General features: G+C 39.1%; 4 protein-coding genes across 10 annotated transcripts; 2 read left to right on the plus strand and 2 right to left on the minus strand.

Moving 5' to 3' along the window:
• Nucleotides 1-375: 375 nt before the first annotated feature.
• On the minus strand, nucleotides 376-4202 carry LOC132195692 (lipase member I-like). 2 transcript variants are annotated; one of them, XM_059617856.1, is made up of 6 exons: nucleotides 4045-4202; nucleotides 2972-3131; nucleotides 2771-2910; nucleotides 1464-1901; nucleotides 594-747; nucleotides 376-541 (listed from the first exon to the last, which is right to left on the minus strand). In XM_059617856.1, the coding sequence occupies exons 1-6, from the start codon at nucleotides 4094-4096 to the stop codon at nucleotides 484-486; spliced, it is 1002 nt and encodes a 333-aa protein (XP_059473839.1). In that variant the 5' UTR covers nucleotides 4097-4202; the 3' UTR covers nucleotides 376-483. The 2 variants fall into 2 exon arrangements, with proteins under 2 accessions (XP_059473839.1, XP_059473838.1); XM_059617855.1 differs by having other exon boundaries at nucleotides 2972-3134; nucleotides 4045-4158.
• Nucleotides 4203-5411: 1209 nt separating this feature from the next.
• Nucleotides 5412-8128, plus strand: LOC132195764 (steroidogenic acute regulatory protein, mitochondrial-like). Its single transcript, XM_059617960.1, has 5 exons — nucleotides 5412-5640; nucleotides 6550-6705; nucleotides 6763-6867; nucleotides 7267-7442; nucleotides 7793-8128. Exons 1-5 carry the CDS (start codon nucleotides 5503-5505, stop codon nucleotides 7986-7988), a joined length of 771 nt encoding a protein of 256 aa, XP_059473943.1. The 5' UTR covers nucleotides 5412-5502; the 3' UTR covers nucleotides 7989-8128.
• LOC132195760 (angiotensin-converting enzyme-like) lies at nucleotides 7795-17207 on the minus strand. 4 transcript variants are annotated; one of them, XM_059617952.1, is made up of 15 exons: nucleotides 15976-17207; nucleotides 15748-15923; nucleotides 14899-15036; nucleotides 14315-14488; nucleotides 13346-13499; nucleotides 13143-13286; nucleotides 11083-11410; nucleotides 10632-10784; nucleotides 10239-10363; nucleotides 10075-10176; nucleotides 9667-9743; nucleotides 9319-9485; nucleotides 9135-9257; nucleotides 8476-8654; nucleotides 7795-8276 (listed from the first exon to the last, which is right to left on the minus strand). In XM_059617952.1, the coding sequence occupies exons 2-15, from the start codon at nucleotides 15829-15831 to the stop codon at nucleotides 8188-8190; spliced, it is 2037 nt and encodes a 678-aa protein (XP_059473935.1). In that variant the 5' UTR covers nucleotides 15832-15923; nucleotides 15976-17207; the 3' UTR covers nucleotides 7795-8187. The 4 variants fall into 4 exon arrangements, with proteins under 4 accessions (XP_059473935.1, XP_059473933.1, XP_059473936.1 ...); XM_059617950.1 differs by having other exon boundaries at nucleotides 15748-16610; nucleotides 16659-17206; XM_059617953.1 differs by having other exon boundaries at nucleotides 15748-15953; nucleotides 16277-17206.
• On the plus strand, nucleotides 16541-26310 carry LOC132195761 (mothers against decapentaplegic homolog 3). Of its 3 annotated transcripts, none has more exons than XM_059617955.1 (8): nucleotides 16541-17043; nucleotides 18996-19091; nucleotides 22343-22536; nucleotides 22941-23327; nucleotides 23703-23858; nucleotides 23914-24138; nucleotides 24194-24338; nucleotides 24638-26310. In XM_059617955.1, exons 1-8 carry the CDS (start codon nucleotides 16847-16849, stop codon nucleotides 24759-24761), a joined length of 1524 nt encoding a protein of 507 aa, XP_059473938.1. In that variant the 5' UTR covers nucleotides 16541-16846; the 3' UTR covers nucleotides 24762-26310. The 3 variants fall into 3 exon arrangements, with proteins under 3 accessions (XP_059473938.1, XP_059473940.1, XP_059473939.1); XM_059617956.1 differs by having other exon boundaries at nucleotides 16544-17043; nucleotides 18996-19061; XM_059617957.1 differs by lacking the exon at nucleotides 18996-19091 and having other exon boundaries at nucleotides 16542-17043.
• Nucleotides 26311-26320: the final 10 nt, after the last annotated feature.

A 26320-nucleotide genomic window follows, 5' to 3' on the forward strand; every position in this document is an offset into this window, starting at 1 on the left:
TTTCCAAATATTTACAATTCTACTGATTAAAATGATCATACGAGATCCGAAATGCCACTAATTCAGATTGCTGAAAAAGTTTGCTTTTTAATCTAATCAATATTTACTTTGGAAATATTGCATGTTTTTAAAAGCAAGAAATTTTGTAATGATAAAAATTTAAACTACTTCCTTTATTATGATGGAATTAAAACAGCCGCGTGTCTCTAATTGATTAAAAAAAATCAAATGTAAATTTAAAAACATCAATAATGCTAATGAATTTCTTAAGAAAATTATTAAATTACAGACACAAATTTGTTTAAGAAATATATACAAACAGATAATTGATAATTATGTATTTTTTTTTTTTATATAAAAAATTAGGGAAAGGAATTGCTTATTGAGTTATTGGAATATAATTTATTGCGCTTAAAAGTAAAAGCAAGCTGCTCGCTTTGAGATGAATAAAGTAAGAAGGTGATCGATTTTTTTCATAATTCATCATCCAAGGGCGAAGGGCGCGGTTTCGGCCGTCACCAAGAAAAACGTGCCTCGAGTGCTGCCAATTTTCAAATTAACAAAAAGTAATAAAGTGAAGCTTCTCAATTTACCTGGGGTCGGAGGAGAAGCCCATCACCGTCCTGGTGCTCTCGTCACACAGACCGTTCTGGAAGTCGCTCCAACTTGCGCACTCGCGTCCGATGAAGTTGTTCGAGTTGATCGACTCCACGAAGAACTCGGCCGCTCGGTGCTGACTGCAATGACCTGCAATCCAAAGAAAAAAAATGACAATGCAATTGCAATCCCAAAGTTCACGAATAAATATTTTTGAAAACCTCTTGAAGCTCCTAGAAAATGGTAAGGATCGCACGAGCCTTGCTAACGCATTGTACCTATTAGGAATTTTCGCAGAAGAGTCTTTTTGTCTTTTGAAATCAGAAATTTATTAATGCCTATTTGTCCAAAAATTCAACACTTCCCATCTCCAAAAACTGTTTTAATAAACATTTTAATTATTTGATATTTTTATCAATAAATAATCATCAGTATTGTCTTGGTTTTGGTGATTTCAACATAATTATACAAAAAAAGGGTCAAAAGCGAAGGTCTGTAGGTTTTTAACAACCTAAACATATAAAGTGTGCCCAGGGGGCTTCTGTTTTAACACATATAAGAAACTTTGGTATTGTTCACTTCTACGAATGCCTGAAGAGGTAAATTAAGACTATTTGCGTTTTTTTTATGTGCTTTAGCACCTTTTAAATCCCAATATCTAGAAAATATTAACTTGTTTGCAGATATCAAAAGATACGAGAATTAAATAGGATTTTCATCAATTTTCCTTTCATTTTTGAAATCCCAAATCGTTTAGCTCAGTCAGATATAATATGCGCATAATTTTGAATGCACGTGTTGTTGTTTCATCGAAATTGCCTTGCAAATCCAGAGTTGCAAATACTTGTGAAATAAAAATGGCGGACCTGTGACGTCGGTGGCGCAGCCGGGCTGGACGGAGGCGCCGCCGTTGGGGTAGAAGTCGGCGTGTCCGATGGGCGCGTCGAAGCCGAGCCAGCCGGCGCACGTGTGGACGACGTCGACGTAGGCGGCGTCCGAGGTGGCGAGACGGGCCTCGGGGGCGTCGAGGGCGAAGAGGGGCAGCGCGGGGTCGAGGGCGGTGACGCGGCCCAGGGCCCCGCCCACCGCCTTGCCGCTGAAGCCGCACACGTGCGCGCCCAGGCTGAAGCCGACGCAGTGGACGCCGTCCACGCCTTGTCCCAGGCCGTCCAGGTAGGCGTACATGGCGCCCACGTGCTCGCCCGTCGCCGCCGCGTTCGCCCTCGCCTCGTTGTAAAGCGGCCCTTGCGCCGCCACCGACCAGTCCACGCTCACCACGTTGCAATCAAAACGCTCCAACAGGGCTGCGAAAAATTCAATTTTCAAATTTTATTTCAAGACAAGTCATGAAAATTGCACCGAAGTTTTAAATCAGCCGTAAATTTTATCAAAATATAGAATGTTTCTTTTCCGACATTGCAAATCAAGGTGAAATTGTTTTTGCATGACTGAATCGAATCTATGAAAACTTCAAAAGTACTGAATTCTGATTAAGAAAGATGATACAGAAGAATCAATTTAAATTTTTTTTTTTTTGCTAAATTTTGTTCATTAATTGTAAAGCAAATAAAGCTGCTCTTGTCTAACTTTCCAGTGTCTTCAGTAAATTCACAAAGGGTGGGTCCGAATATGAGAGAATTGATTCGCGAACCGATTCTCGAGAATTGATTCTTGAGAAGCGATTCTTGAGAAGCAATTCTTGAGAAGCGATTCTTGAGAAGTGATTCTCGACTATGGTTAACTTAAAAAAAAGTAATGTTAGGCGTGCATTTTGATTAAAAAAAAATCGCCTTAAGTGACAAATAATTGTTTAAAACATTTAAAAATTAATTATATTATTCAAACTGCACGCCAAACTTGACTTTTTTTTAAGTTAACAATAGTCGAGAATCACTTCTCAAGAATCAATTCTCGAGAACCCAAAGAGTTTTCAGCGTCCTTCAAATTAAAAAATTAAATATAAAATATACATATATAAAATATCACAGTATTAGCTTTCAATTTGAATAATTTTAACAAAATGTTTTGAATAAAATACTAAAAAAAGTAAAGAAAAAAACCTTGTATTTTTCTTTTGTACTGTTTTGATAAATTTTATGCTTTAAATATAAAAAATTTCGGAATTTGGTGAACTTTCATTTATCATGAATAATGATTCTATTTCTTTAATGACCATTTTTGACGCCGATGATCCAGGGGGAGAGGGCGTCGGCACCGAAGCCGTGGATCAGGAATTTAGTCTCTTTGGAAGGGTCAAAGGGCGCGCTGTCCACGTTGCCCACCCAAATCTGCCGGGCCAAGTCAGGGTTGCTCCTGTAAATTTATTTAATTGTTCAGAAATAATTATAAATTAAAGATGTTGAAGGTGCCGCACCTAGTGTAGAGATGAAAGGTGACGTCGGTGTTGGGCTGGAGGAGGCGCGGTTTGTTGACAGGGTGGCTGAGCATGGCCAGGTGGGCAGTTTCGGTCTCGCCAGGGAACACGATCCACGCACGCTGCTGCACGTCCAGTTCCCTCGAAGGTGCGCCCTCAACTGCAAATTTTAAGGAAAATGTTTAAAAAAAAATCAAGGATTCAACTCATAAATTACATACATTAAAAAAGTTAATATATTAATATTTTAAGCATTAACAAATTATTATCAAGAAGGAAAAATAATTATAAACTGCAATTTCCCAAGATGCCTATATCTTTCAGTTATTGTGGTAAAAAAGAGCATTTGAGGTATGACAATTTTTTGATTAATTTTAATCTGGAATTTTCAGAGAACGATGTGAGAAAATTGACTAATTCTGCAAGAGATACATAAAATTCGTGCACTTCTAGCTTAAATACGTAAGGTTGCTGCGGGTGCAACCCAAATTTTGCTATCAGAAGACAAAATGAACTTTTCGAAATAATAAAAAATGCTTATCTTTACTTATATTTGTGTCATGCTTTCCTTAGGATGTATGAAACACCTTGATTTCGTCATATCCAAATTAAAATATAAAAGCCACTATTTTCGTCGTTGGTCAATTTACACCTTTTGCAAAATTTTGGACTTCTTTTGTTTGAAATCCTTCCTTCCACTGAGATTCTCCAGTCTGCTCAGGTATTAAATAGAGCGGTGGCTGCTCTAAAATGACTTCATTTTTAATCACGGTGCAGACATCGCTGTGCTTTTTGTAACATTTAAATATTTGTTTTTCATTAACTAGAATGAACTAAAATTTACTAAAATGATTAAATGGTTTTGAGAGTAACATTCTTAAAATATTTTAATAAATTTTAAATATCCATGCTCAAGAGCTATTTAAAAATTATATATAACGGTTTTTTTTTTGCTTCCTTTTTAAAATCAATTTTATGATAAAATATATTTTTATTTTTATCAATAGTGGACACCGGCGCTGTGAATATTTCATCATGTACAAACTAATTATTTTCAAGAAAGAATTATTTACCTGCGAAAAAGGTCGCCGCCGCGAAAGTGAAGAGAGTGCAGAGGCGATTCATGTTGTCGTTCGTCACAAGAATTCACTCGAATAAAAAGGTGCGAACAAGTTATATAGACACGGCGACGAGTGATAGCGAAAGAAAGACACGCACCCTAATAAGAATTTCTGCTCTTATCGCTGAGATTTTTTTACTTTCCCGTCAATTGGCCAAGTGAATTTGACACTATCGGCGCCCATAATCGAATGAGGCGTTGATTGTTGCCGATTGTCCGTGTCAAATTGACAGCCGCACCCCGATAAATAGTCATCGACGCTACAGAAACACGGCAAAAACACGTCCTCGAGAAACAATTAGAAATATATAATTCAATATAATTAATTACTTGTTATCGGCCATTTTTATCACCCCTTTTCAACGCAACCAGCAAATTTAATGGGAATTAAGTCGCAAAACATTTGATCGATTGTGAAATAATTTTTAAACACTGTTTAAAACTTGAATTGAATGAGGATTTTTTATGATACTCTGAGAAGAATGTTTATTGAAGCTTTTCAAGCTAAAATATATTTATTTGATTCCATTTTACTAGTTTATTGAATGCTGATTGATATGAACTAAGCATGATAAAATTTTCATTAGGAAAATGCTTAGGGGTGCGTCCACGAAACATTTGAGATGAATTGTGAGCTCAACTTTTGGAATTTGGAATCATATCGTTCTCATTTTTACATGTTTTATATGCGTTGATGACATGTTTCAGAATCCAAAATTTTGAAAATTTGGCCAGATTTTGGGTTCTTTTTTTTAATTTTGAAATGAGCATAGCTCGCTTAAAAATGAAAATAATAAGAAACAATTTTGACGTATTTTCATAACGTTTCAATGCAAACAACTTTTCCATTGACCTCGAGGTCATAGGTCAACGTTCAAGGTCACTAATGACTCCGGCGAGTAATTAAAAAAACTAAAAACTAGAATTTCTCATCGAGCCTACCTATGGATATGAAAGTGTTTAATACAAAAAAGGTAGTCATGCACAATCACACACTAAAAATTTGCGATGGCATGTTTTTTAGTTTTTCTTCTGCAAACTAATAACACGATATTTAAATGTAAATTTTGAAGACTACTGCTCAGGAAAACTAGGGAATAATTAAGCAGATTCGAATATCTCGACTTAAATTGCGTCGTTGACTTGCCGCGTCTGCAAGGTTAAAATTCTCCGCTCACTGCTTTTTTTCTATAATCTATAAATATATCGAGAATTGCCGCGCGGTGCACATGAATTTTATTTTAATAAACGTGGCGCGGGCGGTTGGAAGAATAAATGGGGCGCGCATGGGCCGCGGCGACGCCACCGCACAGCAGCCCCTCTTCGCTCTTAATTCTCTCAGAAACAGGCACGATTTGCAGTGGAGACGCGGCGCACTCGAAACAAGAAACAAACTCTTGCAATTGAAACCATGTTTTTTGTTTTCACGTCGACGTGCAAAGTGCTCTGCTTCGCCAGCTACGTCGCCGCCAATTTCCTTCCACTTTCCGCCGCCGCCGCCGCCCCCGACTCGTCGGCCGAGGACGATTTTCAAAAGTTGCAGCGAAATGTGAGTTGCAAATTTCATCAGCAAATGTAAAAAGATTAAATATATTTTTTGGAAATACCCGCATTAAGGAGACAAATTTTGATTAAACGCGTAGATTTTTCAGGGGAAAAATTAAGTTGTGTTGAAATATTTTGGCTGTTATAAAAAATTCCATTAATTTTTTTTTATAATTTCTTTGTTTCTTTGGAAAAAATTGAAAAGATTATGTACTTTGGCACCTCAATTCCAGCAGATCAATCAAGGAAAATATTCATTAAACCACACCCAAAGCAAAATTAAAAGTTACGAAATAGGCGACTCTGTAATTTAGGAGAGAATAAATATTCAATTTTATTATGTAATTTTCTCTCAATACATTATTTTAACTTTAATTTTCGTAAAGTAAAGTAAATTACAACATAAATTATTACAAAAATTGAATTATTGAAGTACTCTGAATAATTCATTTTCGTTTTAGAAAATTATAAAAACTAAAATTTTGCAAATATTTTGAACATTAGTGTAAATTTTTGGACCAAGATTCGTGCTATCTTATTTCTGGCGCTCCAAAGCTGCTCACGTCCGCTGTTTATATAACTCGTGTCTCATCACGCTGCATGTGCACACCAAAAGTTGAGGATGGTCTAAAATTAGCCCCGCGTCTGCAAATGTCACCGCCGCAGCTGCAATCGATTCGCCCCGTCAAGTTCGGCCGCCAAATTTTGCGGTTTTCTTAGTTACAAAAATTGAGTTTATAATTTGAAACAATTCAGAAATCTCAATATGAAAAACTTCAAGCTTGAGATAAAAGAAAATTAGTAATTTTCTGAAATGTAAATTTTTGCAATCTTGAAACAATCATAAATTATTGCAAATCAAAATTTCATTGACCATTCTTGTCTCTTTAATTGGAATGTGTTGATTTGTCAGGAGAGCAGCAGTTTGCACGAAAGGGCCCGAAAGGTGCTGGAGCTGACCTGGCGCACGACGACGACGCGGCCAGGGTGGCGCCGCGAAAAAAGGTCCGACGACGGCGACGTCATCGACTCGCGCCGCGGACCCTCGCGCAAGATCTTCCGCCTCACGGTTTCAAAATTTATTAAAAAAAAAATTTGAAAAATTAATGAATTTTAACAAATTCAGGGTCGCGTGGAACTTTCACCGCGGCGCCTTCTGGAGGAACTTTTCCACAAAATCGAGCAAGTGCCCGCCTGGAATCCGACCGTCGCCAAATCACAAGTTCTCCAGGTTTGTTTAATTATTCCTTTATTCATTTCCTCAAAATTCAAAGTGTTGCAAGAATTTATTAAGAGAATCACGATTGTTGGAAGGGAAATATTCACTTTTTATAGATAACGAATTACGATTAAGAGAGATATCAGGGATATGGGAAAAAACTTCACTTATTTGATGGAAATTAACTCAAATATAAAATCAAAGAGTAGAAATGGATCATTTTCATGCAAATATTTACAGTTCAAAATTAATTAATTATTTACAAAAAATCACCACTTTTTTCGCCTAAAATCAACTATTTTTCCAAAGCTGAAAAATTTTCCCACCCAACTTTGTCTCATTTAAGACTAAATTGTTATTCTCATCACTTTTGATGTGAATTAAAACAAAATGTTTTGAATTGGTTTGCAGAAAATCGACGAGAACACGGACATTACTTACCAAGTGACGGCGAAAATCGCGGCCGGCATCATTTCGAGCCGAGACTTTGTCGTTTTGCGGCAGTGGGCAGAGAAGGAGGGACACTTCATCGCCGCCGCCAGATCCACCTCCAACAACTTCAAACCCGAGCAGGACGGAATCATCAGGTGACAAATTCTCACTTGGAGATTTCCAAAGTGAATATTCAAATTTATAAAAAAAAAGAGCAAAAAATTTAACGATTCATTTGATCTATACACTCTGGGGCCGCAGGTGAGCAAAATCCTGGGCTTATAGGTATTTCCTCAACCCTAACGAGAGTAATTCTTTTTCTTCTTTATATTTTTATTCATAAACAGTCCTTTTAAGAGGCAATTTCAAAATTTCACCCTCAATAAAAGGGTGAACAAAAGTTATAAAAGGAAGAAAACAAAGATAATTTTTCTTTTGAACTGATGTTTGAATTTATCGGAAGAAATTAATTTTCATTTTTTGAAAATTTGATTGTTCATTTCAGGGCGCACAGCGGCCCCGGTTGCTGGTTGATCAGTCCGATCGAGCACGAGCCGGACGCGTGCAAGGTGCAGTGGTTGATGGACACGGACCTGAAGGGCTGGTTGCCGCGCGTGGCCGTCGACAGGGCCATCCCTCGCGCCATGGAGGACTTCATGCGCCACCTCAGGTCGCACGTGCGCACCCTCAGGGGCCGTTGATGAATTGCATTGCGATCGTTTTTAACTTTGAGATCTCAAAATATTTTAAAAAGCAGTGCTTTGATTGTTGAAAGAAAGAAAGAAAGTTTATTGCTTGTACAAAACTAACAAATACATATAAAAATAATATTTACAAGTGACGATTCGTGTCGATTTGCGCGGCCACATCAATAAAAATGATATCTTGTTGGAGAATTTGTTACATGGTGAGCAGGAGGGCCGATAAGAGGGCCGATAGGGCGGCTGAAGAGGCGGCGGCCGAGGCGCTGCTCCAAGGCAGGGCGTACTCTGCAAACGGTAATAATTGCTCGCGTAATTGCGCTGTTTAACAAAGCAGAGCGATCGATTGCAATCTTGATTGCCGCAGTTCGATCTGTGCCACCACCCGTCAATCACTCTGCTTTGACAAATAAATAAACCAGGCCAGGCGTGCGTGCAAGTGCAGGGGACTGCAAGTGGTGCTATCTGGGGTCAAAGTCCATCGTACCAGGGTCGTTCAGGTCCCACGGCTCGAGGCCCTCGCGGCCGTTCTGCACGCGCAGCCACTGCTCCAGGGGCGTGAAGAACTCGAGCATCGCCCGCGGGTCCAGCAGCGCCGAGTCGCCCCCCGTCAACTCCCGCAGCACCTCCGGCCACGCCTTCGACGACCCCGAAGACATCACCTGGCTTCACATCCATCAACAATTAGAATGTTTTTTCTGTTATTCTCACAATCAGTAAAACAATTTCATAATATATTCCAAGCCCATTTTAAGGAACAGACTCATTTATATAGATTCCAGTTTTATACAAGGGATGAATTGAATTGTTGGAAACTCAAGACCAGGGAAAGTGGATGGAAATTTTCATTGAATGGAAAATTCATCGCGTGTTGGAATAGAATCCTTTATATTTTTGCCCCAAATACTATTCAACATGTTTAATTTCGATTCTATTTCATTGAAACTCAAAGATTTGAACTTCTTTAAGAAAATGGAATGAAATTAAATTGCAAGAGGAATGGAACAAGAATCTATTCTGCGGAAACGATTCCAGTCTATTTCTCCTCCATCAGAGGTTTAACATAAGTTATGAGTTATGAATGAATTTTTACTAGGATATAATTATATAAAAACTCTCTTGGAGGGGGTTAAAACTTTGATATACCTGAGCAACTTTCCAGCCTCCCTCCTGTTCTGCAGTTCGCACCTGTGCAGGTGGCCCCTGTGGCCGGCGGCCCTGCACAGCGCCTGCAGCATCTGGAACTGCAGCAAACTGCTCACCATGTACCTATTCAATCCGACCAAAATCAGTTGTTATAAAATGAATTCAAAATTTCTAAGCAAAATACCCGATGTAGGGCTTGTGGGTGACCACGTGCTTCTTGGCGGCGGCGTCAAAGTCCCTCTCGGACCTTTTGGCCGGTGGCGCGACGCCCTGGATGCCGAGCCGCAGCTGCCACCAGCGCTCGTTCATTTCTTTGTAGCCGAACTCGCCGCTGAAGATTTTCCAACGCCACTTTCAAACAAAATATAAATTGAGAAATTTATACTTAATAATTCCTAATCTTTCTTCCTTCACAGACTTCCCCTTTCCCCTCAATACCTTTTAACCCTGTATCACCTCCCCTTACCACTCTATCCCCTTCCTAAACAACCTTCTTGATTTACTTATCACCCCCTCCCCTTCTTCGCCTCACCAGGTCAATGATGTAACTGTAGGGGACGAAAGCCAGCTTCTCCAGGGCGACCCGCATCAGGTAGTTCATGTGGATTTCTGCGTTGCAATAAAAAGTTTCATGTTTATTACCAAAAAAAAGAGGAAAGACGTTTTTTAATAATTTTAAACTTTGAATGCAATTTTGCTTGGTAAATTATTAAAAAAGTATCAAATCCTAGAGCCTGGGTGTTTCTCATAAATTTCTAATTTGAAGAAATAAAAAAATAAAAATGTTTTAAAATAAAGTTTAGCAAAGTATTAAATCGTCTAGCTGCAAAATTCTAGATTTTAAGTGCTCACTGTTGCATAAAACATTCAAAACGGACTAGAAATTCAATTGAAAATGCATTTCAAAGAAAATGATTATTTCAAATTTACGGCCACGGACCTTCGTCGTTGGAGTTGTTGCCGGGGAAGAGGCCGAGGCGCTGCAGGTGGTCAGGGTTGGTGACCGCCAGGGTGACCATCTCGCCGACGGCCTCGTGAAGCGCTGCAACAACCGCAGGAGTTAAGCAAAAAAAAAAAAATCGTTGAGGGTTTTTTTTAGCTTGCCTGGATTGGCGCCCTCGCGGAACAGCGTCGGTTGCGCCGCGTAGTGCATGTAGTACTGCACGTGCGCCAGTTCGTGATGAGCCGCGACCAGGTCAGCGTACGTCGGCGTCGCGCACATTTTCAGTCTGCAATTGAAAATTTCATAAAAATCAGCCTTCCGGCAAAAAATTGTTTAATACTTATAAAAAATTATAACTTAAAATTCAATTTGTTTAAAATTTTTAACTATTTGGGACCACTTTTGGCTTCAATATGATGAATCAAAGCTTGAGAAGGAATAAAATTGATTAATTTTACAAAATCGGATTTATCCAAAGCACGTAAATATCAATTAAATTTTCTCCATAAAGCCAGATTTGAAGAAAAAAAATCAAGTTGAGAAATCGCACTGACCTGTAGTCGACGCCGTCGCAAAAGTCCCAGGCCGAGGATCCGCACAGCACAGGCCGGTCCAGCGGCTTTTGAATGATCGACTTGCGCCAAAAGTCGGCCGGCATCGACGGCAGCCCCAGCGACGTGAACCACTGCTCGGCCACTTGCAACAAACTGCAGGTCCAAAAAAGGTTAAATTATAAAAACAAAAATAAAATCTTTTATAAACGATGTTAAAAATTTATTAGAATTTCATAAACTTTGAAAAAAATAATTCATATTAAACCAAATTATAAATTTTAATATAATATTAACAAATATTTCAGTTGTACAAAAGAAGGAAATAAAATTTGAATTATCTAGAAAAATAATTGATTTTTCATTATTATTTTTTCTTCAAACAGAGAGAGTAAATTAAATAAATGGACCTTGAATCTAGAATTTTTTTTATAAATAATTGATTTTGGCTGACCCGAGCGGCGTGTATCCTTGCCTGGCCATCTCGGCGGACACGTCGGGCAGTCTCTTGAAGGGGAAGGGCGTGACGAGGTCCTCGACGGCGGCCCACGACTGCGACCACATGTTGCCGAGCAGGTGGGCCGGGATGGGCCCACGGGGCCGCACCACGCCCTCGCCGTACTGCTGGGCCAGTTTGCGGCGCACGTAGGCGTGCAGTTGGCGGTACAGGGGCTCGATCTGGGCCCACGCCGCCCCCGCCGCCTCCATCACGTTCGGCCCCGTCCCCGGCAGCAAATCCTGGTCGAACTCGGACCGCCACTGCTCGCCCACGTCTCGGAAACCTTAATTTGAGTATTTGTTTATTATCAGTCACAATTTCTTATTTGAATTTTAATTAATTAAATCAAAAAATAATTTACTTTTGTTTCATATTTTTAAATAATGCCATTTCATTCCTCGTATGTAACAAGAATATAAGACAAGATATTGAGATAAGAAATTTTATTTATTAAAAACACTAGGTGTATTCGAGTTTTTGCAACATTATAAAAGCGACATTTGTTTGATTTCTCAACAAAAATAATTTTCATTTAAATACATTAATAGCCTCATTTTGAGGCGTCTGTAAAGTAGGCAATTTCTTGACACCATTACTTGCTTCACCACTTGCTACAACCATTTGCTTTAAATTCTTGGTAAAAAGCACAATTTTTTCCCGATATTTGAGCTCAGAATGTGCAGGCTTTGAACATATCATTTGAAAAGTTCACCTTTGTTTGAAGAGATTCACCCAAAGGATTGCATTTCCTTAAAAAAAATAATTCATGGAGCAAAATATTGCATTTTAGATGACAACCTATCATGATTCATGATATTATTTTGAAATTACAAATTTTGTTACAATGAGGTTTCTCAATTCTGCTGATTTTATGAATTTTTCTTTCTCATGAAATAGAGCATTGACCGTAACTCTAGAGCCGTTTTAACAATTTTTACCATTTTTTTTAACTCTTCATTTGCATATTATAATTTATAATTAATTAAACAGTGCTCAATTCTTTTTCAACTAAAATATCCTTTTTCTTTACTTTTTTTTCTTTTATTCGATCTATTTACCAAAATTAAGAATTAAGTAATGTTTTGCAAAGGTCACAAGTTCCTTTCATAATTGCAAGGTCAACGGAAGGCGCGCGCGCGCGCTTGACAGTTCTGTTTTCTTTTGGTGTGTAATTGGATCCGTTTTTTCGCGCGTTGCATTCGGCGCTGCCGTGTGTTTCAAAACTGCAGCGAGACGGAAAAGGAAAAATCGACACGCAAATCTAAACAAAAGCACCGTTCGTTTTCCTTTTCTACGGGGCAATTTGGCTCAGGCGTGGCCCTCGACAGATCACTCTACCGAAACTCTCGTAAATACTTCCGAGATAGAGAGAAAAAAACGAAATGAACTTTGAGGTGCGGAAATTATTGTGTATTTATAAAGTGCGTCGACCTCCAGAAATAGAGAGATTTATTTTACGTCTGTTTCCGGCGGACCAAAATAAAACTCTGGAATTGATTGATTTGAAACGAAGCAAAGGAAAACAATTTGTTTTGTGTGTTTGGGTTTGAGTGATGCGTCGTCGGTCGGGGGCGTCATTAGCATTGTTTTGCCTTTGAATGAGGAAACAAAACTCATTCCTGCTTTCAATCAGCGCTGATAATGAAGCGGCGCCGCGGCCGACGCGACCAAATAACATCCCCTGAGCTCTTTCTTTTATTTTTGTCTCTCAATTAAAAGCAGGATGTGTCGAACTTATTTTTTGACTCGCGCACAGAAGCATAAGAGACTCTTTTGATTCAATTTATTCGGCTTTAGTTCTTCTCCATTGGAGGAAAATTGTGGATCCAATTTGAATTAATTTTGAAAATATTGATTTAAGATGAAGGTGACAATTTTTCACAAATTTACATTTTCCTAATATTTTTTAAAGCCCGATCATATTTTCAATGAATGCCCAAAACACATAAAAAATTTAACTTAAATTTATAAATATTTTCATTTAAGTTAATGATAATTAATAAGAAATTTTTTACCGTTTCTCTTAGCGGCGGTGTTGCTGAGCTCGACGAGTCTGACGAACCTGGGCCTGCTGGGGGGTCCGACGACGTCTCGCCACGACTTCCACGCAAACGCCAGCATCACCGGGTCCCTGGACGTCTTCAGGATGGACACGAGTTCTGCGTTCGTGACTTGGAATTTAATTTTTGCTTTTTTTTCCCAAGGAAATTCTTTTTACCCGGGTCGAGGTGGAGGGAGCACCGTTGCAGGGGGGTCGAGTACAGGTTGTTGTAGTTGCCGGTGAGCACCGCAATCGCGTTCTCCAGACCCGGCGCCGGACACACGTGGCTCTTGCTCTGGATGTCCCGCATTTCCGACAGCACGTCTTGCATCTACAACTCACATTTTTTAATAATAAATCCGATTTTACTCAGAACTTTTCAGACATATGCAATCAAAATTACCATCTCTGTGTATATTTAAAAAAAAAAACGTTTTAAACTTGCCACAAACAATTTGAAAACTCACCAAACATTTTGAGTTATCTGGGTTTTCACAAATTAAATTATATTAAATTTTTACTTCAAATCACTACAAAGTGTCAAGTTAAGTTTTAAGCGGAGACGCATTTCATTTCATGAAAAGCTGAATTTTAAGGAGAAGCTCAAAGTTTAATTCTCGATGATTTCTTCTGCCTGAATCTCAATTTAAATTTTTAATAAAAGATAAGAATATTAAGAAATCATTCAGATCCCAATTTTATAGGAAAATATTCAGAATAAGTAAAAAAATTAAAAAATTACTGAAATTGATTTTACACCCGGCGAATTGTTTTACAGTAAAATTAGTTTTCAATCAAAAGTTGTAGCAAATTAAATTCTGTACATTTTTTTGCATTTACCACTTTCTTCTAAATCCAACAGGAAAAACACGACAGTATAGAAAAGCAGGAATGTTCAAAAAACGCGGTTTTCTCCAGATTCAAACTGTTTTCATAATGAAAGTTTCAGCAAATTTCTTGTTAGTGCTGCGGTGCAGTTTTTGCCAGCAATTCCATATTTCTTTCTAGCATATTTTATTTTTATTTTTAATAATTTGATAAAAACTGCGCGATTGCAACAATGCGGACAAATAAAAAAAATTAAAACTTGAATTTTGACTTTGTGCTTCTGAAAAGGCTGAAAATAATAAACAAAAGATGAAAAACCTCTTTGGCGAGATCGTCGGGCAGTCCGGCCGTTTCCCTGGCGCGCATCCCCAACCTGAGGAATTGTCGGTAGATCCGTGGCTGCGAAACGGAAAGGGCGCGCCAATGGACCGACGACTCGGCCCGGCGCCACGCCGACCGCACGAATTTGTCAAAACGAGACTGCTCCGCCGCCTGCAAATTTTTCAAATTTCAAATTAAATTAAAATTATTGGCCAATTTTTTTTTAAACAAAAAGTTGGAAATTTCCGATTGAAAAAAATTTAGTGTTCAAAAAGGGACTATTTAAAAAATTTAATGAGGGCGATCCAAAAGGCTAACTTGGCCCAGGCTAAATTAACCTGGCCTGGGCTAATTAAACCCGCCATTCAATTTTGCTGGTGGGCTAAGTTAGCCCAGGGCTAAGTCAAGTTAGCCTGGGCCAGGTTAGGCTTTTGGATCGCCCTCATTGATTTCTTGGGCAAGAAATGGAATATTTTAACTTATTTTTGGGAGAATTTAGAAGGGCATATTTTTTGGAATAATTTCGGTACGCAAAAATGAACGGTTTATTTGTGAGATTTGGTCACAGGCGGTGCACTCACGGCATATTCGGCGCCTCTGGTCGTCACGTTGGTGGCGTAGTCCCACTGGGCCGTGACCAGGGCCTTGCACGCCCCCACGCTCTGCACCTCGTACTGACGCAGAAACTCGTTCGCCTCAGAAATGTGTCGCTCCTCGCCCTGTCAACATCGACAAAATTCACTTCACAAATTGCATTTTGATTGATACATCTAAAATTTTCAATAAAAAGGCGAATAATGATGCTCAAATTTTTTTACAAAAGAAGTAAAAATTATTCTCTTTTAAGAAAAATCAAAATTTTAATGAAATTAAGAAAATTGTAATTTAATTTTTGATACAAAATCCACCACAGCACTCTTCAGTTTTCATTAAAAAATAATTGCAATTAATATCTAGTGAAATTTCAAAGGACGATGGACAAAAAATATAACCTTCATAATAAATCTTGAATCAATTCATGAATATTTGAGACAGCATTAAAAATAAGAATTTTTCACTTTAGCTAGTTTCATTTAAATAAACCAATAATTATAATAAAAAGTTTAATTTCTTTTCTAGGGAAAGAAAGTAAGTTTATTTCAGTAAATTGTCTCGCGCGCATCTTCTCTATTTCTGTTCAACCCTGAGTTTCATTGTTGCATTACATTAAGTTAGCAACAGGTTCTCTCGCTTTGATGAGCGCAAAGTATCCTTGTTTAATTTTTGCACAACAAACTCTTCTTCTATTGACAATAAAAATAACAAAAAAATTTAACTCGTGTAAGTTATTTTCTGCTCGAGGATGACAAAACTAGAGCTTTCAAATTTGCTTCAGTTAATTATTGGAAATTAAACAATTTGGAACTAGATGTGGCACTTTTAAAACTGACCTGGAGGCCGAAGTTGTAGGACTGTGCGGCGACCCTGGCGGCCGCCAGGGCCGAGAGCAGCACCTGCAGCCCGAGGACCCTCATATGTGGAATTGAGTGTGCTTGGATTATTTCTTGGCAGGCGTCTTTGGGGATCGAGGCGCTCAGCGTGACTGCAGCAGCGAGAGAGGATCTACCTGCGCGAGCGAGTGTAATGTCGCCACACCCTGACAAAGGAAGAAGACACACTTGACGCAACAACGCATCGCACGGACCACGAAATTAACTAATTGCGTTTCGTAATTATACTGCGTCGCCCAAACCGTCAAGTAGAGTTGTTGTTGTTGCTCCAAAAGAAAATAAAATTCTAGTTAAAAACGAGATAAATTTTGACAATTTTTCCGCAGATTATGATTTAAAACTTAAATGGTATTTTTTTTTATGCTAGAAATTAATGCTAAATTAACTAAATCGACCTTCACCTTTCACATATAATTAAAATTGTACTAAAAATTGTTAAATGAAATTCAGCTTGACGATATAAATCTACCTTATAATAAAAATTTTTATTCATAAATTTCTGAATTTCACTAGGAAATGGAAATTTGGAGTTTGTGTCTTTCATGTCATTATAACGGAGCGTGTGTGTCTAACAATAAGTAAGACGATCAGAAGAGCTCCTGTGAAATCGCTGGCCGCAACCCGCTCGACACGCCAATCCGGTGGCGCCACCTGTGCGGCGGCCGGCTAAAGCTTTGGCGCCAAGAGCCGAGTGCGCACGCGCTCTGGGGCTCGTCTGGCCGATCAGCGCGGAGGAATACCAGCGGTGTGCTCCGCAGTGGCCGCGATCGCTCTCGCGTCCGTGACCGCGCGTCCGAACCGATCTGAAACCAACTTTAGCGTCGGGTTAAAGGTTTTCAAGGTTCAAAGACCAGCTGGGGGGAGAGAAATCGGCGATTTGCAGGAAGGCGCCGCGGATCTACTTGCGGCGGCGGAGCGGTCTGTGCGATTAGGAAGATGTCGGTCGGCAGCAAACTGCGCCCGATTGAAAAGTAGCGTGTCCGAGCGAGGAGATAGAGAGAGAGCTGGGAGTGTCCGGGACGCGGGACGATGCGGTGAGATGTCGTCGATGCTGCCGTTCTCGCCGCCGATCGTGAAGCGACTGCTGGGCTGGAAGAAGGGCGAGTGCGAGGACAAGTGGAGTGAGAAGGCCGTGCGCAGCCTGGTCAAGAAGCTCAAGAAGTCCGGCGGACTGGACGAGTTGGAAAAGGCCGTGTCCAACCAGGACCCCAAGACCAAGTGCATCACCATCCCCAGGTACTCGTCCAATCGCACCTTCTTCGAACCAAGAAAAATAAAAAAAAGGGCCGATTGCGAGCGCGGCCTTGAGACTCTTCCGGCCCCGCTTCTTCTCTTCTCTTGTTTTGCACTCTCTTCGGTTCTTTCTCTCTTGGCTTGTTTTCCCAGACGCACTTGTTTATTTCGAGGCGAAGTAATCACGACACTCGAGGCCAAATATTTACCTCCTAATGCATGCTGAGTTTGGAATTTGTTATTAATCGACGAATTACGAGGCAATGTTGTTGCGAACAAACAATTCCCATTGTCCCTTATCGCTCCACATTCAAAGTTAACTCATTCCAAATTTTATTGTTTTTGTAGTAATACTATTTCTAGGGGATGATTCATGCTAAAAACTTGCCGTCAATGAGTTCATTCAGCTTTTATCAATTTTATTCAAATAATAATAAATTTATAATTTGTGGCAATACTTTTTTTTGTAATTCAATTTTTATAATTTTTTTCCTATTGATGCACTATAATGAAATTTTTGGTTGGCCCGAATGCAAGTTAAGACATTTTTTTTTCAAATTTTCAAAGTGCATATTATATTAAATTATATTATTTTTCTTCCCTGCTCAAAATGCTGCTTCCAGATTTTGTTTCGTTTCCCAATCGAACGCCGCGTGCTATTTTTAATTATTGCTTTTCGAACATTATAAGACTTGTTGAACAAATTTATAAATTTAATCAGGATTTGTTGTTGTTGTCAAAAGCAAAACCATTCATTTCTTAAAACAAACACTTGACAATATTTTCCTTCTTTCTCTCGATAAGAAATGCCCCTAAACTGACCTTTGGAATTTTAATTTCTTGTTTTGCTAATTTCTAGTTCTAATAATTATGTTACATAATCCGCCAATTAAATTTCAAAATTGCAGAGTATTTCAAATCTTTGGAGAAAATTCCAATTAAAATAAACTCAATTTTTTATTACATCTTATTCGTAAAGCGAAATTGACAAATCTGGATTTTATTCGCACAAAATGCTTTTATTAATTCGCAGCCAATTATCGGTCGGCTGATGTGTTGTTGTGAGTGGGAAGTGAACCGCGAACCGCCCATTCAAATCACGCCTGGCCGTGAATAATTCCATCGCATCTCATTGCTCTTCCAAAAACAAAGCTCCCTTTTTATCAATATCTCACCTAGACGCGACAAGAAGTTCTTTTTTCAAGAAATACTCGCACGATTATTGGAGGTCGCCGCTATCTGCCGATTATCGCAGCGATTATGCAAATAATGAATGGGTCTGGCCGAAGTCCACAAAAGTCACTCTCGGTTGGCGTGAAATTGTAGAATCGATCAATTTCCAATTTTCTCCAATAGCCGCATTCATATGAAACGTCATAAACATTTGAATCAGAAAAATGCTATTGCGCATGCGTGAAATCATTTGAAATCTACTGCGCGTGCGCAACAGATCCAATAGTGCATTCGGATGACTAAAAATTATTTAAATATAATTTTTTTCAACGATACATACTGAATTTTACGTTGAATCCTACTTTTCGAAGATTTTTATGTACCGCGCATGCGCAGTAAATACGGGATAATGATAATTAAAATGATTTAAAAACAAAAATAAAAACCGTAGCGATTTCTTCTGTTTTAATCAAAGATTCGAATTACATTCGAATTGTGTTATCAATCATAAATTACTGCGCATGCGCAATAGACTTGGAGTCGCTCATTGCTCAGTGTAAATACGCTTCTTCCCCTTCGAATCTCACTGTTGTGCGTGGGGTGTGTGTTTGTGTTTTTTTTCTCTTGTGGTGGTTCAAGGTTGACCCACCCCGGCGCGGTCTGTCCACTTCTCTTCACATGATTATTTTTCTATCTCTGTCCACTCATGATCAAAATTTAATTTTTTTTATTTCCATCCATGCAATTATGTATTATTTTTTGTTTGTTTCGGCCTTTTGCAGTCCTCGCGGCGCTCAAAACTCTGCGTCAGGCTCGAGGGTGGACTCCGGGGGATCGACCTCGTTCAGGTACACAATCCAGAATTACCAGACACGCAGGTATGAGCAATTGACACACACGATCGGCACCACCCGCACACACACGTCAACAAACATTCACCACCAACACACTCTCGCTCACACAAACAAACATTTCCGAGTTTTCTGCTCCATCCAAGATGGCGTCGTTCAAGGAATTTTAAATTCGTCGTAACTTTGTCAATTTTGGCCTGAAAATTGTTTCCCGGCCACGGTTGGAACTGCCCGAAAAAGCTCTTTCGAAATACGGAATATTCAAATTTTGATCAAGAACCGCTTTAAAGGGTCAATTAAACTATGGGTGTTGAAATTTCAATAAACATTGCCGATTGTAAGTTTTGAGCAATTTTGGCGGGAAAAAAGAATTACCCTTCATTTTATGGCAAATTCCGATTTCCAAATGAATTTTAAAAATTTTTTAAACGAAAAAAATTTATTCTGTTGTCTTTGATTTTTCTTTTCAACTTTATAATTGAATTTGACAAATATTTCCAGATTATTAATTCTTTCGTTTCCCTTTCATTTCAAACGTAAAGATGAGATGAGCGTGTGTCAATTTGGCCGTTTCGCGACGTCGCCATTTTCCGGGATCAAATTTTGAAACTCGAGCCAGACGTTTTTATTTTTTGCGCGCACAAATAGGCGAAATGCGTGCGCAACGCGGAGACGGAGGGAAAAAATTGTGTCTCGTTGTCTAAAAATAAACGCGTTTGCGGCTCCAGCGCCGAGACTAATTATTATTTTATTCCAGCGGCCGAAATCGCGAATGAGAGTTGGCGCGAGGGGTGCATGGGGGTGAAGCACCACCCTCGGCGGGTCGATACGGCGCGCCGCCGACGTCGCCCCTTCATTCGCAAAATCTCCTCCGTTGCTATCCAAACACGCCGCCTTTTTTTTCTTTGAATTCACTTTAAATTCCGACTTTGCCTTTCAACCTGGAATAGTTTTATGCAAAAATGGAGTGGCCTGAAGATGACAAGGACAAAATTAAACACAGCATCAGATAAAAAGTAATTTTGAAGAAGCGTCTGCAAAATAAACGATTTATTTCCAGATTTACAAAAATAGTTTTAAACTAAAATCGCTTTTTAAGGGAAATTTTTTTAAATTGATAAGATTCTACCAAAAAAAGGTTTGATATCAATAAATTATTTCATTGTGTAGTTTTAAAATTGTTTAAATTATTTGAAATTAAAAAAAAAAAAAATTTGAAAACAAAATTTTTTATATTGAATTGAATGGTAACACTCGAGGTGGATTTCATGAAAAATTGAAACCGGGCGAACCTCGTTGCAAAGAAAAAATGAAAAAATAAAGGACAACTGACCCCAAAGGCGACCTGCGGTCTGCTGGTACTTTAAAACCTAGGATTTCTTGTGTCCGACTAAAACTAAGTGGGAGGAATTAATAAAAAAGTAAAAATAAAATGGGAGAATTTTAATTTTAATAAACAAAAATTGCAGAAATTAATTAAGCAAAAGAGTTAGTCAACAGCTTCATACTGTGATTTTGGCAGAAATTTCCAGGGCAATGAACCCAAAGACTTTTCTGGCAAAATCACAGTATTCTGCCGCACTACTGGTTAGGACAGCTGTTTCGGCCAATCCAGGCCTCATCAGCTAACCTGAGTGCCGGTCCTCTCCTTTCGGAGAAGTCCGAGAGACTGATGCTGAACGGTGGCTGCTGCGGGGTTTTATACCCGAGCGAGGCCGCTCGCACCGCCCCCTGGCGCGCTGATTGGCTGACTCGATCGCTCTAGAAAAGCCAGAAAAGTCTTTGGGTTCATTGCCCTGGAAATTTCTGCCAAAATCACAGTATGAAGCTGTTGACTAACTCTTTTGCTTAATTAATTTCTGCAATTTTTGTTTATTAAAATTAAAATTCTCCCATTTTATTTTTACTTTTTTATTAATTCCTCCCACTTAGTTTTAGTCGGACACAAGAAATCCTAGGTTTTAAAGTACCAGCAGACCGCAGGTCGCCTTTGGGGTCAGTTGTCCTTTATTTTTTCATTTTTTCTTTGCAACGAGGTTCGCCCGGTTTCAAAATTTTTTATTTTTTTATTTAATTTATTAAAAATCATTTTACATAATTTTTTTAGTAACGATTTATTAATTTTTATTATTTATAATAAATAAACAAATTTGAAGGGAGGGGGTGCCATGAAAACAGACCACCCTGCGAAGAAGAGTGGTTGGGGAACTTTTTCGACCAATCGAAGATCGCAAATTGGCTTGTACGAATTTAATAATTTTGAATTGCTTGCACGTGTACCAATCGTATTTAGTTAATTATTCATATTTGATAGAAAAACTCGTGATAATTCGCATGATCTGGAATTTTCACTTTTCGAGTTTCTGATTTTGAATTTAAAAAAAAGAACCAAAATTTCCGTTTTTAGAACCTCACGTCTGACTCGTTTGTCTTTCATTTAAAAGATGCGTAATTTGAGGGGGGGGGGGGAGGGGAGTCGTCTGTGCTGCGAAGAATTCATTCCATCTCGTCAATTCGCGAAAGTTGATCTCGGTCGCTGGCTGCGCTGAATTTAATAAAAACAATTATTTGCATAGGCCGACGTAGAGTCGGAAGAATGGGTAATTAAAAGGGGCCGCCGACGCTCAAGGTTGCCCCAAATCGAAACCTGATTTCCCGCGCAACCCTGCAGCCTCTCTTTTATGATGCAAACAAAGGCTCCAGACTGTGCAGATTTTTTGCTCGCGTCGCCGAGCCGGCTTTGATCGAAAGCAGAAAAACTTCAATCGTGACGCGATTTGATCAGTTTTGGAGCTAAATGAACTCATTTTCAAAAATCTCATTCCGAAAATTTTAAGATTCGGAATTTGCTTTTCATGTTTAATTTAAATTGCAGCAGAATTAAATAATATAATTCAAATTAACACTAATAATTTTTTTTTTTTTTAATTTGAGCTTTTTGTTTCAAAAATTTCAAAAAAATTTTACTGCGAACTTGTTTTAAAAGCAATTTAAAAAACTCGCCACGACATAAATTTCACCGTTTTATCTCGCAAGTGGGCTGATAAGAAGTTGGTCGCGTCCCGGTGCAATTATTTCCGCCATTTCCGGTCGCGATTCGAGAAATAAAAGCAAATTTAAACCTTAATTTTTCAAAGTCCTATTTTCGCACAGTTTGATTACAATTTGAAAAAATTGTTTGTGAGGTCGATCGCCGGTGTTGATTGCCAACTGCATTGTTTTTTTGTTTTTTATTTGATTGTTGACGCATTGCTGAAAGGTAACTTGCATTGTTTCAGGTCGCTGGACGGGCGGCTGCAAGTGTCGCACCGCAAGGGACTGCCGCACGTCATCTACTGCCGGCTGTGGCGCTGGCCCGACCTGCAGAGCCACCACGAGCTCAGGGCCCTCGACCTCTGCCAATACGCGTTCAACCTCAAGCGCGACGAGGTCTGCATCAACCCCTACCACTACTCCAGAGTAGAGCAACCAGGTCAGCACAACAAACTTGAAACTTGAGAGAAAACCAAGTTTGATCCATTTTTCAAACTACTCCTTTCCCTACTACCCATTTACTAATGGCGGCAACTATTAAAGTGGGTCAATTTCATCCCAAACTCTAATTTATTACTTTTTAAGGTTCAAAGCTATGATTCATAAAAATTTTGATTCTTTGTGCAAATTTTCTTCTACTCCTTTTCTTACTACCCACTTGTTAACTGTACCAACAATAAAAATTGATCAAGAAACTCTTTAATTTGATCAATTTTAACCTTCTCAGTTAAAATCATGAAAGTATATTAAGAGTTCTTGTGAATTTTCTTGAACTCCTTTCCTTACTACCCTCTTATATTGATGAAATTTTCCTTTAAAATTAATTTAATTATGTTTTTGCAGAACTGCCCGCGATTTTGGTGCCGCGGCACACAATTACGGGCGACAACAACGAGTACCCGCTGCTGGACGACATCTCGACGTCGTCGGTGCCCGAGAACACCAACTTCCCTGGGCTGGGCAACCTGGCGGGCCACGCCAACCTGAACCACCTGAACAGCCTCAACAACCTCAACTCCTCCTCGGGGGGCAGCAGCCTCCACAGCTCCAGTCTCGTGGGCAGCTCGCTCAGCATTTCGGCCTCGTCCGCCGCCTCCACCGCCTCCACCATGAGTCCGGGCGGGGGGCAGGGCTCGGCCGCCTCCCTCAGCCCCGTCCCGCCCACCGAGACGCCGCCCCCGGGCTACATGTCCGAGGACGGCGAGAACCAAGACCACAATGACAACCTGAGTGAGTCTTCCAAACACTCCAGAGTCCAGTGACAATAAGAACTTGACACTAAATTCTTCAAAATTCAAAATTTAAATAGGCTGTATTCAAAATCAACCAAATTTGTTTTTGATTGACTTATCATTCAAACAATTCAATTGTGATGTCCACATCATCTGTTTTTTTCATTGAAATGAACCTTTTTTTACAAATCTTGTATGGTTTTAATCCTCAGGTTTGTTTGCAGACACAAGTTTACATTTTTTAAGGACAATGAACGCTAATTTTTTTACCAGAGTTTGAAGTTCAATTGGGCAGTTAAGAGAAGATTAATTAGCTTTTAATTTGAGATACTCATTTTTACCATTTTATTCTAAATTTTGGTGAATTTTGCAGGTCTGTCTCCAGACTCTAGTCCGCACGTCGACTCCCAGCCTGTGATGTACTGCGAACCGGCCTTCTGGTGTTCCATCAGCTACTACGAGCTCAACACGAGGGTTGGCGAAACTTTTCACGCATCTCAGCCGTCCATCACAGTGGACGGGTTCACTGGTTTGTTTAAATTAAAATTATTATTGTTGTTTATTTAAAATTTTGTTTTATACAGATCCGAGCAACTCTGAGCGGTTCTGCCTGGGGCTGCTGTCGAACGTGAACCGCAACCAGGTGGTGGAGCAGACGCGGCGCCACATCGGCAAGGGCGTCCGGCTCTACTACATTGGCGGGGAGGTCTTCGCCGAGTGTCTCAGCGACTCGTCCATTTTCGTGCAGTCGCCAAACTGCAACCAGCGCTACGGATGGCACATGGCCACCGTCTGCAAGATTCCTCCTGGTATTTCATTGGATTGATTATTCTTAAATTCAAAACTAATTGGTTTTGTCCAAAGGCTGCAACCTGAAGATCTTCAACAACCAGGAGTTTGCGGCTCTGCTTTCGCAGTCGGTCAACAATGGTTTCGAAGCTGTTTACCAGCTGACCAGGATGTGCACCATTCGAATGAGCTTTGTCAAGGGCTGGGGAGCCGAGTACAGGTACTTGGAACAACCAAGATTTTGATTTGAAGTCGAAATTTGAAATATTTCCTCCAATTTTCATTTTAAGATGAAAGTTATAAAAATGAAAATGTCGCTTTTGGCCAAAATTAAATTTAAAAATGATTTACGGTTTTAAAGAGGAAAGTTATGTTCTCAATTTTTAGTTTTCTTTTGTATTAGTAAATCTTCATTTTAGTCGACTAAAAATTGCTTAAAAACCAACAAAATTTGATTTCAAGTTATCAAAAAGTTTCAAAACCTTCTTCGTCTTGCTAATTTTTCCAAATTTGTCGCAGACGACAGGCGGTGACGTCGACGCCGTGCTGGATCGAGCTGCACCTGAACGGGCCGCTGCAGTGGTTGGACCGCGTGCTGACCCAGATGGGGTCGCCGCGGCTGCCCTGCTCGTCCATGTCGTGAACTTGTGAAGAACTAAAGCCGGGCCCTGTCGGCGCCCAACGCTGATTCTCTCCTGCGACGTGTGCGCGCGCGTTTTGTGCTTCTGGCAAGCAAACTCTTTTTCTAAGCAGATATTTTTGCGAGTGAGTCCTCGGACGAAGAAGCACTTGTTAATCCTAGTTACTAACCTGCTCCCTTAACACACGCATGCCCCAGTTCCTACCCACGTAAATTGACGGAAAACAAAAATATATATATGTTAATGTACTCTCGAAAACAATAAGCTGCTCAAACGCTCTCTAAACGTATAATTCAGTCTTGCCTGCAGAAAATTTAAAATCTATTCCGAAGAAGCTGCGACTTTGTTGTTTGCGAATTTTAAATTATTTGTCGAATCAAATTTAACCGTTCTCGTCTTCTTATTCGTATTTTAAGCAGTAGTTTTTCTAACCAGTGCCAATGCAAAAATCTGTTACTTAAATTGGCGGGCCATTTTTCCGGTTATTGTGGCCAATGTGCTGAAAAGAATTTAAAGCTCTTGTATATTTTGCAGTTCCTCCTCGTTTGGCCACAGTAAATGGAAACCAGGGCTGTTGAAAATTGTATCTCGCATATAATCGTAAAAGTATATTTAGGCGGAAAATATAAAAACTGATTTAGTAATTTATAAACGTGATAGATAATATTAGAAAAGCACTCTATCGAAAAGAATTTAAATTCAAAATTATCTCTACGGAAAAAGAAAATTATTTAATATAAATCTATATTTAAATGAATATATAATATATAAATCTTCATAGTTTTTGGACAAAATCACACTTCTTGCTATATTCTTGCTGGCAAAAGTTAAACTTCTCCGTAGCTGTAAGTATAAAATTAGGACTCGCCTAGTTGGTATAACAATTAAACAAGTAGAAAAAAGAACAATTAAATAAAAGTACCTGCATGTGAGAATAGCTAACGCATCCGGTCGATCAGTTAAAGCTTAATTAACGAAACTCAAGAAAATTAGCAGCTTTGTACATAAAGGAAGAAAATCAATAACCTTCTTTCGCGCAGCTTAGTACGTTTTGCAAGTAGTTCTTTTTTACCGCGCTCTCATTTGTCTGTGTGTTGACGAAACCAGTTCAACATAAATATAATAATTGTAGCATAATATAATAATTAATTAACACAACAAAAAGTGCAATAAGCGAAGAAAAAAAAATCACGAGGAATCTGAAATTTTTAAATCACCGTATTTTTGCAATTCTAGTAGGAGATTTTTTAAGAAAAACGCGCACTTTTCCAAGATGATTTTTGAACCTTTTACACAACAATTTAAGATAAAATGTGTACGAGCCGATTAGTTATTGTCAAAATCGATTGGAATGGTCAGCAGAGCTGGGAGTTATTTTGCTATTACCTCTACACACACACACGTACATAATATTAAAAACTACTTTTCTCTTAACTTACGTATTTTAAATCTATAGCTAAGTGTCTAATAACAAATCGCAGGATCTGAATTGCAGTTTGTATATTGTTTGTTCGGAATTCTGTGTTTTCCGAAGCAGCCACAACATGTGAAGATGAAAAAA

The sequence above is a fragment of the Neocloeon triangulifer genome, unplaced genomic scaffold (genome assembly GCF_031216515.1).
Source record: "Neocloeon triangulifer isolate White Clay Creek 2 clone unplaced genomic scaffold, ASM3121651v1 ptg000010l, whole genome shotgun sequence".
In the NCBI taxonomy this organism is placed as follows: Eukaryota; Metazoa; Arthropoda; class Insecta; order Ephemeroptera; family Baetidae; genus Neocloeon; species Neocloeon triangulifer.

Coding starts and splice junctions, on each gene's coding strand:
- LOC132195761 (XM_059617955.1), top strand. CDS start 16,847: ATGTCGTCGATGCTGCCGTTCTCGCCGCCGATCGTGAAGCGACTGCTG. Junction 23,328..23,702: donor AGACCACAATGACAACCTGA/GTGAGTCTTCCA, acceptor TGAATTTTGCAG/GTCTGTCTCCAGACTCTAGT. Junction 24,339..24,637: donor GGCTGGGGAGCCGAGTACAG/GTACTTGGAACA, acceptor AATTTGTCGCAG/ACGACAGGCGGTGACGTCGA.
- LOC132195764 (XM_059617960.1), top strand. CDS start 5,503: ATGTTTTTTGTTTTCACGTCGACGTGCAAAGTGCTCTGCTTCGCCAGC. Junction 5,641..6,549: donor TTCAAAAGTTGCAGCGAAAT/GTGAGTTGCAAA, acceptor TTGATTTGTCAG/GAGAGCAGCAGTTTGCACGA. Junction 6,706..6,762: donor GCAAGATCTTCCGCCTCACG/GTTTCAAAATTT, acceptor TAACAAATTCAG/GGTCGCGTGGAACTTTCACC.
- LOC132195760 (XM_059617952.1), bottom strand. CDS start 15,831: ATGAGGGTCCTCGGGCTGCAGGTGCTGCTCTCGGCCCTGGCGGCCGCC. Junction 10,785..11,082: donor CAAGGATACACGCCGCTCGG/GTCAGCCAAAAT, acceptor TTGGACCTGCAG/TTTGTTGCAAGTGGCCGAGC. Junction 9,486..9,666: donor ACAGTTACATCATTGACCTG/GTGAGGCGAAGA, acceptor TTTGTTTGAAAG/TGGCGTTGGAAAATCTTCAG.
- LOC132195692 (XM_059617855.1), bottom strand. CDS start 4,096: ATGAATCGCCTCTGCACTCTCTTCACTTTCGCGGCGGCGACCTTTTTC. Junction 2,911..2,971: donor ACCTTTCATCTCTACACTAG/GTGCGGCACCTT, acceptor ATAAATTTACAG/GAGCAACCCTGACTTGGCCC. Junction 748..1,463: donor CTGCGCCACCGACGTCACAG/GTCCGCCATTTT, acceptor TTTGGATTGCAG/GTCATTGCAGTCAGCACCGA.